The sequence below is a fragment of the Carya illinoinensis genome, chromosome 3, assembly GCF_018687715.1.
Source record: "Carya illinoinensis cultivar Pawnee chromosome 3, C.illinoinensisPawnee_v1, whole genome shotgun sequence".
In the NCBI taxonomy this organism is placed as follows: Eukaryota; Viridiplantae; Streptophyta; class Magnoliopsida; order Fagales; family Juglandaceae; genus Carya; species Carya illinoinensis.
Window position 1 is genome coordinate 53,897,437 of NC_056754.1, and position 14,560 is coordinate 53,911,996.

Genomic DNA, 14,560 nt, shown 5'->3' on the forward strand with positions numbered 1-14,560 from the left:
CTCATTTTGGCATATGCAAAAAGTAAAAATATTAGGTTTGAAATTTTTGAAAAGTAAAATGTGCTCCTTTTGGCATATGCAAAAAGTAAAAAGATTAGATTTGAATTTTTTAAAAAGTAAATGATGTTGTTTATAACATGTGAATCTTTTTTAATTTGAATATGAAGTTTCATATGCTTATAAATAGATCATTTGAGAGTTTTACATTTACAACACCAAGATCATACGATATTTATTCAAATCTTTCATTCTTTCTTCTCTAAACATTGAATCTTAACCCTTTTTCATTTTGAGAGATAAAGTTTGCGCTGTATTGTTCTTATTTCACTCATTGATGAGTGTTTTCTGATAACCTACTCACTATCAACTCTTGTATCAGTAAAAGAGTATGTATAACTCTTGTGCGTCTAGAAAGTACTCTACACAGGAAATAGTTGAATCACCGCATGTAAGGTGATTTCAAGTGTAGAGGGTGTTCTACACGGATACTTTGTAGAGTATTATTTAAATGTGTAATAGGTTTCTATCTCCACTTGAAGGAGGTTGAATAGTGAATTTGAGGATCCTCAAAGGGTAGCTTGAGGCTAGGACGTAGACAGTGGGGCCGAATCTCATTAACATATTAAGTTTGTTTCTCTTTTACCCTTACTCTTTATATTTATTGTTATTTTGTATTTTGTTTATATTTTATATTATATATTTGATTTATAATTGTTATTTTTTTTAATATAACTTAACTCATCCCCCCTCTTGTGTTAGTAATATGGGTAACAATTCTTTATAAAATTCTAATGGGGCTCTAGTTGGATCATTGACTAGTCTTTTTAGAGTATAGGCTATATGGTTTGGGCATTTTATTGAGGTGTTACAAAAAGTATCAGATCTTATCTTAACCAGAAATGTAAGACTTAAGTCGTGATACCTACGATGGATAGACCCTGACAAAGACGTTGGGAATTTAAAGTGGGTAGATTGTGATACCCCATATGATAAGTATAAGGGTAGGTGGTGAATGAGATATCATATTATTTTGGAATGAGGAGTTCTTACTCTTTTAAGATTCCAATGAGATTTCAATTGTATCATTGACTAATCATTTTGGAGTATATAGGCCATGTGGTTTGGGCATTCCATTTGAGTGTTACAATTATAATTTACAATAATATTTTTAATTACTTTATATTTACTTAAAAACTTAGGTATTTCACAAAAAAATTATCTAATAACTTTAATTAGATCATAAATATACATGTTAGTAATTAGTTAATGGTGAATTAGAAAAAATAAAGGAAAATAAAAGTACTTAATAGTGAATTGGTGATAGCTAGGTTAATTGATAATATATATTAGTTAATTAATAGAATATTAAGTTATAATTACATATTTTAAATTTTATATTGTAAATGGGAATAGGTTAGATAAAAATTATATAATTATTATATAAAATAATATATAAAAAAAATTCTTATTTCCCCATTCAGTCGGTCCGGTCCGAGAAACCCCCACTCCGGAACCGGACTGAGAGGGCCGAAAATTCCTACTTAATTTCCTGGACCGAAATCGACCATCTCCTAATTCAGTCCGGATCGACAGTCTGTCACCCCAGGCCAAGTTGTATAACGTCCTGAACGTCACTATAACTTCCAATTAGGGGTGAGCATCGGCCGGTCCGGACCGGCAAAACCGACCGGACCGGCACTATTTGGACCGGACCGGACCGGACCGAATTGGGTCCGGTCCGGTCCGGTCCCATTTTTAAGGGACCGAAAAGATTCGGTCCGGTCCCGGTCCAGGAGTTTTTCACCCCGGACCGGACCGGACCGGACCGAATAGAAAAAAAAAAAATATTATTTATATATATTATTTATATAATAGTATTAACATATTACTAATATATATAATAGTATACTATATGTATATATATTAAATATATTACAATATAATTACATAAATATTAAAAAAAATGTCATTAAATATTAGCATATTATATAAATATATAGTTATCACTATTACTATTATTACATATAGTTATTAGTTATAGTATAGTTATTGTTACATATATTTATTAGTTATAGTATTATTACTAATAGACTAATAGTATTAGCATATTACTAATATATATATAATACTATATGTATATATATTAAATATATTACAATATAATTACATAAATATTAAAAAAAATGTCATTAGATAAAAAAAAAAAAAAAAAAAAAAAATCAACCTTGGACCGAATGGACCGACCGGACCGGATCGGACCGAATAGGACCGGACCGGACCGGTCCTGATGGAGTTCGGTCCGGTCCAGGGTTGGAAAACCCTGGACCGAATAGGTCCGGTCCGGTCCACAAAACCTCCCCGGACCGGACCGGACCGGACCGAACTCACCCCTACTTCCAATGCCATATTCTCTTTAATCAACGCTCTTACATACGGCCTACACGTATTTGCTATGATCTTCTACTGTTACTCTTTTCTTTTTATTATTTTTATTATTTTTTAAAGACTTTGCTACATGCAGTCGCCACATATAGTCGGCGTGCAGTCGGCTATACGGAATGAATAAAAAAAATTATAATTTTTTTTTTTTATATTCAAGGGGATTATAAAAAGTTATAAAAATAATTTTGTTTTTTATGTAGGTCCCGTATTAATTTTTTTTTACAGCCGACTGCACGTCGACTGCATCTACCGACTGCAAAAAGTATTTCTCATTTTTTTAATGTGATTTCTTACGTAGTTTTGCTGACTGACCTCTGAAGGACAACCATGACAAATGTTCGGGATCGGTTAAGAGTACTCTGCTGCAACACCACCTTTGTGCGCATGCACCACCACGGCTAAGAATCTTTCAAAAACCTAAATTATAAACCTAGTGCAAGGTGGCGCAAGTTCTTCCCAAACAAGGACACGATCTCCATGCAAAACCAAACAGCCAGCCTTAACTGCATGCCACCCGCCCACCACCTCTTCCCTAACATCCCAATCCTCCCCGCTATAAATGGGGGCTCTAAGCTCAGCTCCTTTTCACCATCCCCTCAACTTGCTTCTTTTATCTATGGCTGCAAAGATTGTCCTGGTACTAGTGCTCTCTCTCCTAGTTTATGCTGTTTCCGGGGAAAACCCCAGTGCCTGCACGGGCTCAGCTCAGCAATGCCGACTCCAGAGACTGAGGACTGTGAAGCCAACCCGTCAATGGGAGTCGGAGGGTGGTCGGACTGAGCTGTGGGAGGAATCTGAGGAGGAGTTCCAATGTGCTGGAGTTGCTGCGATCAGGCACACTGTGCTACCTAACTCACTGTATTTGCCTAACTTCCAGCCTGCCCCTATGTTGGTTTACATTGAGAAAGGTTAGAGAGGGAGTTTTTTCTGTCTTTCTTCTTCTTCTTTAATTTCCATGAATGTGAAGGCAGACTGCATGTTCTACTCCCTAGTTTTCATAGAGTCCCTCAGGGCAACATAGTAGGTTTAAATTAGGGATTATTTATGCTTGCATGCATGTGTAAAAAGGAATAAAACTTCATACATATTTTCTTGGAGCTACAATTTTACACTAGAGAGATTTTAATTAGAATTTTGCTATCATATAATATAAGTTAGCGCGTAATATTTACAGTGAGATCTATTACATATAACTTTAAACAAATCAAAATAACACTATTTTTAGTATAGCTGATGTGGTTAGTTTATGAGAAATAAGACTTATAAATAATGTCACATGCATGCAGGTGAAGGCTTGTTGGGGTTAACCTACCCAGGATGTGCAGAGACTTACGAATCACAAACGTCACAGGAGTTATCAAGACGCCGGAGCAGCCGGATGGCACAGCCGCAAGGAGAGAGATCAAGAAGATCAGATCAGCACCAGAGGATACACCGGATTCGCCGGGGAGACATCCTGGCCATTCCAGCTGGTGCTGCCCACTGGAGCTACAATGACGGCAATGAAGAGCTCGTTGCCTTCGCTGTCATGGATCTCAATAACCAAGCTAACCAGCTTGACCGCAGATTTAGGGTACCATCACTCCCCATATATATCATGCTCATGACCATCTCATAATTTATCTTTCCTGATGTATGTATCAAGTCTTTACTGGGCATCCAAGCCAGATATCTCGCGCATGTTAATTCCTTCATCTTTTTTATTACAGGATTAATTTAGATTTTATTTACAAATGATGATATATAGTAGCCGTTCATAAAAATAAATATCCAGACTACAGAATTTGTATGAGAGATCAAATCATCTGTCACGTAACAGACCACTCGTTTTCCCAATCCTATTTCTATCGATCAACTGTTATTTTTGCACAAACTAACTACTTTAGTTTTGGTCTCACAGTCATTCTTCCTCGCCGGCGGGGAACCAAGGCAAGAGCATATGGAAGGAGATCGAGAACGCATGAGACAAAGACGTAGCCGTCAGCAGAGAGTAGGCTTCCAGAGTTTATTCAGTGGATTTAGTGAAGAACTGCTGGCTGAGGCCTACAACATTCCAGTCAATATCGCGAGGAGACTGCAGGAGGACGACAGCCAGCGGGGGATCATTGTCAGGTGCCAAGAAGAAATGCGCCGCATGATTAGACCTGACGAAGACCGACAAGAAGGACAAAGATGGCTAAACGGGTTGGAAGAAGCTGGATGCACTACAAGAATTATACACAACCTGGACTCTCAAAGAGAATCCGACTTTGTCTCCAGACAAGGCGGAAGAGTAAACATTGTGAACAGGCACAAGCTTCCAATCCTTCGATTCATGGACATGAGCGCAGAGAAAGGCCATCTTTTCCCTGTACATAATTCATATATATAAATTATGCATCCTTAATCTTCATGTTCTAGAGATAACATGATGTCAATAACCTAATACATGGCCATTAATGTTGTTGCAGAACGCAATGTACACACCCCACTGGTCCATGACCGACAACAGGGTTGTCTATGTTTTAAGAGGCGAGGCCCGTGTGCAGATCGTGGACGACAACGGGAACAATGTGTTCGACGAGACGGTTAAGCGTGGAGACGTGTTTGTGATCCCTCAGTTCTATGCAGTAACGTCTAAGGCCGGAAACGATGGCTTCGAATATGTGACAATCAAGACGTCCGGTCAGCCAATGAAGAGCCCCATGGCTGGCTACACCTCGGTAATCAGGGCCATGCCAATCGACGTCCTTGCCAACTCATACCAGATGTCACTCAGAGACGCCCAGAACTTGAAGGACAGCAGAGGCCACCAGAGTTTCCTTCTGTCGTCCTCCAGCCGATCCGCCTCTTAAAGGAGGGTTTCTGTAATACCATGCAGCGTTCCTAATGGCACCACCACTACTACAAGTACTACTTAGGCCACTAGACGTAATTATATATAATTAAGCTAGTGATCCTTCTTGTAGAATGGAGAAGGCTTTTTTAACATGTTGAGGAAACTTGATCAGTAGTATAAACCGAAGTGATCATGGGAAAATATGCACTAGGCCGGGCTGCCTTCAATAAATCAATAAAATGTGGCCTTTTTTTTTTTTTTTTTCTCTCCTTTAAATCATCATGATCATCTTATGCAGGGGTTCAAAGATTCTTTTTTCCAATACTTCTTAGTTAAATATCTTTATAACATTAATCATGCTAGCTGCATACGCAGTCATTAATTAATTACCTGGATGCAAATTAATAATACGAGAATTATATATGTATATATATATATATATATATATATGTCTATGTATATATATTGTGGTGGTTTTTATAGGATTGTATGGATCGAATATATGATCTGAGCCGCACGGTAGTACTAGTCATGTTAATTAATTTCCAGAGAAAGGAAAGAATTAAGTACTACCAAACCCGAGCTATTTGAGTTTCTCTTAATTAATCAGTGTACGCGCGTTTTCGTATGCCACACTCATATATATATATATATATATATATATATATATGTATGTATGGAGTACCTAGTAGTGTTTTCGATCATGCAACATTGCTGTTTGGTAATGCGTATGCATGTAAGCATCAAGCATGAAGAAGAAGACAAAAACAAAACAAAATGCATCCTAATTACTACTACACAGCTTATTTCCAACACCTCGATCGATCATTAATGTATTTCCGATCGAGAACCAGAAACAGAAAAGAAAAAATATAATTTTTCACAAATATTTGTGACAATTAGTTAATATTGCATATATAATGCTTCAAATTCTATCGAGATCATATTTACGATCAAAACGTTTTTTTTTTTTTGTTTTTTTAATGATATCATCGATGAAATTATAAGAATATTTCTATTATATATAGTTTACTATATATACATATATATAAGGAGTTAGCCATGCATTAATATTAATATTAATATTAATCCTGATCGAGCCCCATGAGGTTGTCGCGACATGTACGTACGTACGTCCGCTGATCTCAAAGATAACAATATGGTTTTAGATAATAAGTTACAAATAAAAATAAATTGCCAATGGTGTTTAGTAGTAATGTGGGGCTAGAGTTACATCAGGAGATTAGATTACTTTGGGGTAATTGGGGTAATTGGGAAATTCAACAGTATGAGAAGTAACTTGGGTTGCCTCCTATAGTGGGTAGATCAAAATCAAGGGCCTTTCAATTTATCAAGCAAAGGATTTGGTAAAAATTGCAAAGTTGGAAGGAAAAGTTGTTGTCCCAATGGGGCAAGGAGATCTTACTAAAGGCTGTAGCAATATCGATTTCATCTTATTCAATGAGTTATTTTTTATTGCTTTCAAGTTTTTGTTCAAAATTAGAGGTTCTAATGTCTAAATTTTGGTGGGGACAAAAGAGGGAGGAAAAAAGAATTCATTGGGTTAGTTGGCGTAATATGTGTGAGGGTAAGAGTAGAGGAGGGATGGGCTTCAAGAATTTTAGAAATTTCAATCTTGCTCTTCTTGCCAAACAAGGGTGGCGGTTATTGCATGATGAGGAATCTGTTTTGCATAAACTTCTCAAAGCAAGGTATTTCTCTAAGTCCATCTTTATGGAATCTAGCTTGGGGCATTGTCCATCAAATACATGGAGGGGTATTTGGGAGGCTAAGAGATGGTTGAGGGAGGGATGTATATGGAGGGTTGGGGATGGGAAGACGGCAAAGTTATAGCATGATCAATGGGTTCCAGGTCATAGGCCTTTGGGTATTGAAATTGGGGAAGAAGTGTTGAATAGGGAGGAAGTAGTGGCTTCAGTTCTTCAAGAGGACAATAAGGGATGAGATTTTCACAAGCTTAGGACTCTCTTCAATCCAATGTTCCTGATATTATGAAAGTCATGGTGTTTCCTAAAGGTACAGCTAATAAGTTGATTTGCAGTCAAGAAAGGAGTGGGTTGTTTTCGGTGAAGAGTTGTTATAAGTTGATTATGTCCCAAACTGAGCCTGATGACACAGAATCCTTTTCTTTTGGAAGTCAGCAATGATTATGGAAAGCCTTATGGAGAATGCCTGCCCCTAATAAGATTAAAGTATTTGCATGGAGGGCATGCAAGGATAGTCTACCCTTGAAAGATAAATTGATGCAGAAACAGGTGATCCAAGAAGCCACTTTCTGGTTCTGTATGTAGCTTGCTAAAGATCTATTGCATGCTGTGTTTAGATGTGACCAGTTGCGAGAACATTGGCTTCAGTTCTTTCCTTCATTGGCTAATCTATCCCGCATTAGTTTTTTTGATCTAGCACTGCATCTTATTATTGGCAATGACCTTAATACCTTGGCTCAATTTTTCTGTCTTGCTTGGAGATTTTGGTATAGGTGAAATAAGTTGGAATTTGATAACACTATCCTAAGTCCTCATCATGTCATCTCGCATTCTTTGAGACTTTTGCATAGTTATAAAGCTGTTTCGGTTAAATCCCAGGTGCAGGTTCGACATCATTTTAGTTGGAAGCCTCCTTCTATAGGGGTCCTTAAGCTCAATACTGATGGAGCTATATTTTCAGATTTTCATAAGGCAGGGATTGGTGCCATTTTACAAGATTCAGCTAGGCCAGTGATCATGGTTGCTTCAAAACTTGAAGAAGAAGTGGAAACGCCAAAAATTGTGGAACTACTTGCTATTTTTCGAGGGATGCAACTATGTTCTTCTATCGGGATCTCGCACATTAAGATTGAAAGCGATTGCTTGTTGTTGGTCCAATCTTTGCAACAAAATGATATGTCAAATTCTGTGCTTGGTAATTTATTTTCTAAAGTGCACAGGTTGTGTAGGTAGTGACGTACCTATTAAGGCCCTTGGCCCCCCATAAAGTTTGAAAAAAAAATTAATATATATTGATATTTTATGATTTAATAAGATAATATTAATTTTATCTTGTGTTGGCCACCTCTCTAAAAAATTAATTTAGCCCTTTTTTACAAAATATTTGGATCTTATAGATTATTCACTTATATTTTCTTGTTATTTCAATGATATATTGTCCTTAACACATAATATATTTTTTTAATACATCAGTTATATTAAACGTATTTAAATTTTATTTTAGATCTAACTATCTGATAGTTTTATATCACAAAAAAAAAAAAAGTGGAGAAATAGAATAAAAAACATATTTTTATACTTTTAGCTTCATTTGGCCCCCCCCAAAACAAATTTCTGGTTCCACCACTGTGTGTAGGTGTTTTACAATTTGTTCTTTTACTCATGTGTATAGAGGGTAATAGGGCAGCTCATCAGCTTGCTAAAAATGCTTGGAGAGTAGAGACTATTGAGATTTGGTGGGATTATATATATTCCAGACTTTTTTTTTCAATCCTTATGGTTTGATAAATATCTATAATTATTTATCTTGAATGAAGATGGTTGTTTCTATCAAAATAATAATAATAATAATAATAATAAAAATAAAAAATAAAAAATTGCTAATATTAGGCGGCCACTTCTATATATACTCTATCGCCAAATTTTATTTTTTGGACTGACATAATTAATATATACCTTAATTTCTCTCACCCATCAGTTTTAGCATAATGCATAGTTAGTTAATTGTGCGTATTTAATTTAATTTAATTTTTAAAATATTATTCATTTTATTTTTTAATATTTTTTTGTTGGCATTTTATCATCATGTTAACTATTAGACATTTCAAAAATAAATAACGAAGCCAATTATTGTCCGTATAAGTGACAAGTGTCTGTCATTGATTTTAATCATAACGCACGTGTCAAGTAAATTAGTGTCATCTAATGAATTAATTATTATTGAAATTAATGGACCGAAAGACTATTATTAATTATTATATATATCCGCCCTCAATTAAAGTTCATTATTTATTATGTTTCCCATTAATTAATATGCAATATTAATAATCTAAATTAGCAATTAATAACTCAGCATTAATAATATTCAGCCAATAAATTAATAGGATTGATTAAATATTGATCATAACATGAAGACGCACATGAAATTAATAATATATATCTAGGACTGTTCACTGACCCGACCCGAAAACACAAATTTCCGACCCTACATGAATATGTTCCATACTGATGACACGTTAACCGATTACCCGATTACTTTTTTGTTTGGATTGGGGTGGGGGAGATTTCTCTCAATAAAAACCATGAAAATCATCTTAAAATCGAAATCTTCTTAAAATTGAAATCAGATGGAACTGAATACCAAATATGATGATAACAGAGAAAGCACAAAAATCATCCCAGTTCCAAATCACAATCAAAACCACAAAAATCATCCCAGTTCCAAATCACAATCAAAACCATAAAAATCACGAAAATTGAGTCAATATCCTAGTTCCAAATCACAATCAAAACCATGAAAATCATCTTAAAATTGAAATCGGATAGAACCAAATACCAAATATGATGATAATAGAGAAAAACAAAGAGATTGAGTAGAACCACAACCCATCAGCCTCCCTGATCTTCTTCTCGGTGAACAGAGCTTGTCGACGTTGATGATTGGGTAGTAGAACTTGTTGCGCAGCTTATGGAAATACCTCATGCCGATCTTGCCAAAGTACCTCGGATGGTACTTGTCGAAGAGGATGCGGTGGTGGTGCATCCCTCCGGCATTTCCCCTACCTCCCAGGTGCTTTCTGTGCTTACCAATACGGTCGTGCCCATCAAAGAGGATGCGGTGGTGGTGCATCTCTCCCTCTCGTAGCCTCGCTCAGTTGAGTTAGGGTTTCAGGGGAGACGGGCAGACAGCCAAGAAATCAAAATGACAAAATCTATATAAGTTAAAATTGGGTAACGGATAATACCCGTTTCTGATTCTAACCGTAAATGAGTCTGGTTATCGGGTAGGGCTATTTCGGAAAACGGGTCGGGTTGGATTTTTAGACTTTTTGTTCAGGCTTATATATATCTCGTATTATTAACGTCAATCAATCAATTATATTGCAACTAATTAATTAACAAACCACCTCCATCGCGACAGCCTGCAAATTTTATCGATCTAGCTTATAATTAAATTATCAACATAATCTATATATATAAATATCTATGGTTATACAAGGACCGCTAGTTTCTGGCTAGCGGGAGTTCATTGATGATGATGATAGATCAGTACCTCAGTACCTCAGATCATTAGTACCGAAATGCTCAATAAATTAAAGCTAGCTAGCTCTCAGATGAAGACAACACCGCTAGCTTCTGTATCTTTATCTGGAATCTCATGAACCCTTGAAGCCATCTGCCCCAACAAACATCATGAGGTGTAAGAAACTAGGTTTTTTATAGCCATGTGTCAGAGTTGGCAAAAATGGAGCTGAGCAACGTTAAGCATGGTAAATGGTGAAAAGAAAACAGAGCAAGAGATAGTAAACAGCAGACCACGAAAAGGAAACAAGTCTGTAAAATGTTGTATATTTCATGCTGTACAGTAACTACGAATATATAGAAGGAATCGGTTAAACCTATACAATGCAAAATACTGAAATATCCCTAAACATTTATACAAATGACTACTTGTCCGTGTGCGTCTGTTGCACATTTTGTTTTACATTTCCTGAGCTGTTTGGCAACGTGACAGATGAGGTGTTATTTCGGAATACCATGCAAATTGAAGAATGGCGAAAGATTCCTTGCCCACTTCTCATGCGTCTCTTCCTCGTCCAGTTTCCTCCCCTATATATACAACCTTCCCTAGTACCCCCCACCTTCAGTACCTCAAAACAATCATCAGATATCACCATGGCCAAGCCCATCTTGCTATCCATTTATCTGTGCCTTATAATTGTGGCTCTCTTCAATGGTTGCCTTGCTCAAAGTGGCGGACGGCAACAACACAAATTTGGCCAGTGCCAGCTCAATAGGCTCGATGCCCTTGAACCTACTAACCGCATTGAGGCCGAAGCCGGTGTTATTGAGTCCTGGGACCCGAACCACCAGCAGCTCCAGTGCGCTGGGGTTGCCGTTGTTCGTCGTACCATTGAGCCCAATGGCCTTCTCTTGCCTCATTACAGCAATGCTCCTCAGCTCGTCTACATTGCCAGAGGTGGCTTCAGCTCACCTTTTATTGAATTACTTAATCCCTCCTATATATATATATATATTATTTTCAAATGCACGCAAAAATAACCTATAATATAGTAAATAAAACCATGCATGCATGGTGATAATTAAATGTGATTACGTACTGATCATGACTTTTGAATATCGATCGGTACAGGTAGGGGTATCACCGGGGTTCTATTTCCCGGCTGTCCAGAAACATTCGAAGAATCTCAACGACAATCTCAACAAGGACAGAGACGCGAGTTCCAACAAGACAGGCACCAGAAGATTCGACACTTCCGAGAGGGCGACATAATCGCATTCCCGGCAGGAGTAGCCCATTGGTGCTACAACGACGGCAGTAGCCCAGTAGTTGCAATCTTTCTCCTTGACACCCACAACAATGCCAATCAGCTTGACCAGAACCCCAGAGTAAGAACTTCACATTATATTAATTCCTCTCCAAACTATATATTCTATATAAGCCAAGTCGAAATAATATTGCACGCTTCAATGCAGATATCCTAGATATTCTTCTCTCAGAAATATTTTTCAAATCTCCATGTATTCCTCTAATCTATATATTGCCCAAGAGATTTTTGCCTACTATCTTATTTCCAAACCATCGACATAAAAGAGTGCTTGTTGGTTCATTTGATATGAACGAAACATATAATGTGTTGGATCGATGTACTTACTGTGTTGCTTTTTATATATAATGTACGCAATAGAATTTCTACCTTGCTGGGAACCCCGACGATGAATTTCGGCCACAAGGTCAGCAGGAATACGAGCAGCACCGCCGACAGCAACAACATCAACAACGTCGTGGCGAGCACGGCGAGCAACAGAGGGACTTAGGCAACAATGTGTTCAGTGGCTTCGATGCTGAGTTTTTGGCGGACGCTTTCAACGTGGATACTGAAACGGCCAGAAGACTTCAGAGCGAGAATGATCACAGGGGGAGCATAGTGAGAGTGGAAGGCCGTCAGCTTCAAGTGATCAGGCCACGATGGTCACGTGAGGAACAGGAGCATGAGGAGAGGAAAGAGAGAGAGCGAGAGCGAGAGTCGGAAAGCGAGCGCCGCCAGAGCCGACGTGGCGGACGTGATGATAATGGGCTGGAGGAGACTATCTGCACCTTGAGTTTGAGGGAGAACATCGGCGACCCTTCACGCGCCGACATTTACACTGAAGAAGCCGGTCGCATCAGCACCGTCAACAGCCACAACCTCCCAATCCTGCGCTGGCTGCAACTCAGCGCCGAGAGGGGAGCTCTCTATAGTGTAATTAACTCTACATTCTACTTTGTGACATGCAGTTATACGATTTTTTCAGTAGTGTTAGCGAAATATTGACAAAATTAATGATTTTAAAAACATGTATGCAGGATGCTCTGTATGTTCCACACTGGAACCTGAACGCCCACAGTGTGGTGTATGCTTTAAGGGGTCGTGCCGAGGTTCAGGTGGTGGACAACTTTGGTCAGACAGTGTTCGATGATGAGCTTAGAGAGGGTCAGCTCCTGACCATTCCACAGAACTTTGCGGTTGTGAAAAGGGCTCGCAATGAGGGTTTCGAGTGGGTTTCATTCAAGACAAATGAGAATGCCATGGTTAGTCCACTTGCTGGCCGAACCTCGGCTATCAGGGCATTGCCGGAGGAAGTGCTTGTCAATGCGTTCCAAATTCCGAGAGAGGATGCTAGGAGGCTTAAATTTAACAGGCAGGAGTCGACCTTGGTTCGTTCAAGGTCAAGGTCTTCAAGGTCTGAGAGGAGGGCTGAAGTTTAATGTTGTGAACTGCGCGCAATGTAGAGTGCCATATATATATGAGGCTCGCTCGATCGATCGTAGTTTGCTTTTTACATATGTTAATGCTCGATCCGCACTTGGTCGATCATCATCTAGACAATAAAAAAGTTGCTAGCCTTTTACTGGCATTTATAATCATGGCATGCATTAATTTGTCAAATTCTACCTGGAGATCAGAATATATCTATTCACCTAAACAATTACTATACATATATACTTGTATCTAGTTAGATGATCAGAATCTGATCTTGGATGACATAAAACAATTTTTCGGAGGATCAAATCCATCCACTGGCCATTTTTATTTTCGTCTAGTACTGATCTGCATATAACTTGCTTGTCTGTTCATGGTATTAATTTATACGATTGCCATCTTATCCTCGTACATATATATATATATGATAGGCATCCACGAGATCAAGATTGATCCGAGTACATGCAATTAATGATAATGGATATATAATTTGTTAGTCAATTGAACATGAATAATTGAGTTTTTGAGGTAACTTCATTTTTACTCTTTCGCACATTATATTATGTTGTGAATTTCCTCTGCATATATATGATATGATTGATTTTAGGCAAATACCCGATTAGCTTCGATCTCTTCTGGCACATATGATGGACATTTTTCTTAATTTACTTTCAAAATTTTACGTACCTGATCTCTTTAAATAATCTTGAGGCTCATAGTATTATATATATATATATATATATATATATATATATGAATAATCAATATAAAAAACTGAGGCCCTTCAATAAAATTAGTGTTAACAAAAAGAAAGAAAAATTGAGGCCTTTAGCTAAAATTGAGACCATTGGATAGAAAGGGAAAATGGCGCCCGCTATAATATTGGTGGTGCATGCTTATTTCATTCTACTGACCGATCGACTATCCTTCGGCTTGTCTAACACTCCCTTGAATTGATGGAGTTAGGGAGTAACACCCCAAACACATGCAAAATCATAAACGGACAAAGTTGAGTTAACAAAAAGAAAGAAAAATTGAGGCCTTTAGCTAAAATTGAGACCATTGGATAGAAAGGGAAAATGGCGCCCGCTATATTGGTGGTGCTTATTTCATTCTACTGACCGATCGACTATCCTTCGGCTAGTCTAACACTCCCTTGAATTGATGGAGTTAGGGGGTAACACCCCAAACACATGCAAAATCATAAACGGACAAAGTTCCGCTTATATTTTAAAACTGTCTCTCTGTTTAACAATATATATGAAATACACAACTTCCAAACTCTTCACAAGTAGTACTATAATATA

The 14,560-nt window shown here is 37.6% G+C and overlaps 2 protein-coding genes across 2 annotated transcripts; both read left to right on the forward strand.

Annotated features, from left to right (window-relative positions):
- The first annotated feature begins 3,000 nt into the window (after positions 1-3,000).
- On the forward strand, positions 3,001-5,522 carry LOC122305328 (11S globulin seed storage protein 2-like). The gene is made up of 4 exons (XM_043117750.1): positions 3,001-3,350; positions 3,729-4,015; positions 4,343-4,792; positions 4,893-5,522. The coding sequence occupies exons 1-4, from the start codon at positions 3,002-3,004 to the stop codon at positions 5,274-5,276; spliced, it is 1,470 nt and encodes a 489-aa protein (XP_042973684.1). The 5' UTR covers position 3,001; the 3' UTR covers positions 5,277-5,522.
- Positions 5,523-11,123: 5,601 nt separating this feature from the next.
- LOC122305331 (11S globulin seed storage protein 1) lies at positions 11,124-13,417 on the forward strand. Its single transcript, XM_043117752.1, has 4 exons — positions 11,124-11,467; positions 11,642-11,898; positions 12,198-12,752; positions 12,857-13,417. Exons 1-4 carry the CDS (start codon positions 11,164-11,166, stop codon positions 13,256-13,258), a joined length of 1,518 nt encoding a protein of 505 aa, XP_042973686.1. The 5' UTR covers positions 11,124-11,163; the 3' UTR covers positions 13,259-13,417.
- Positions 13,418-14,560: the final 1,143 nt, after the last annotated feature.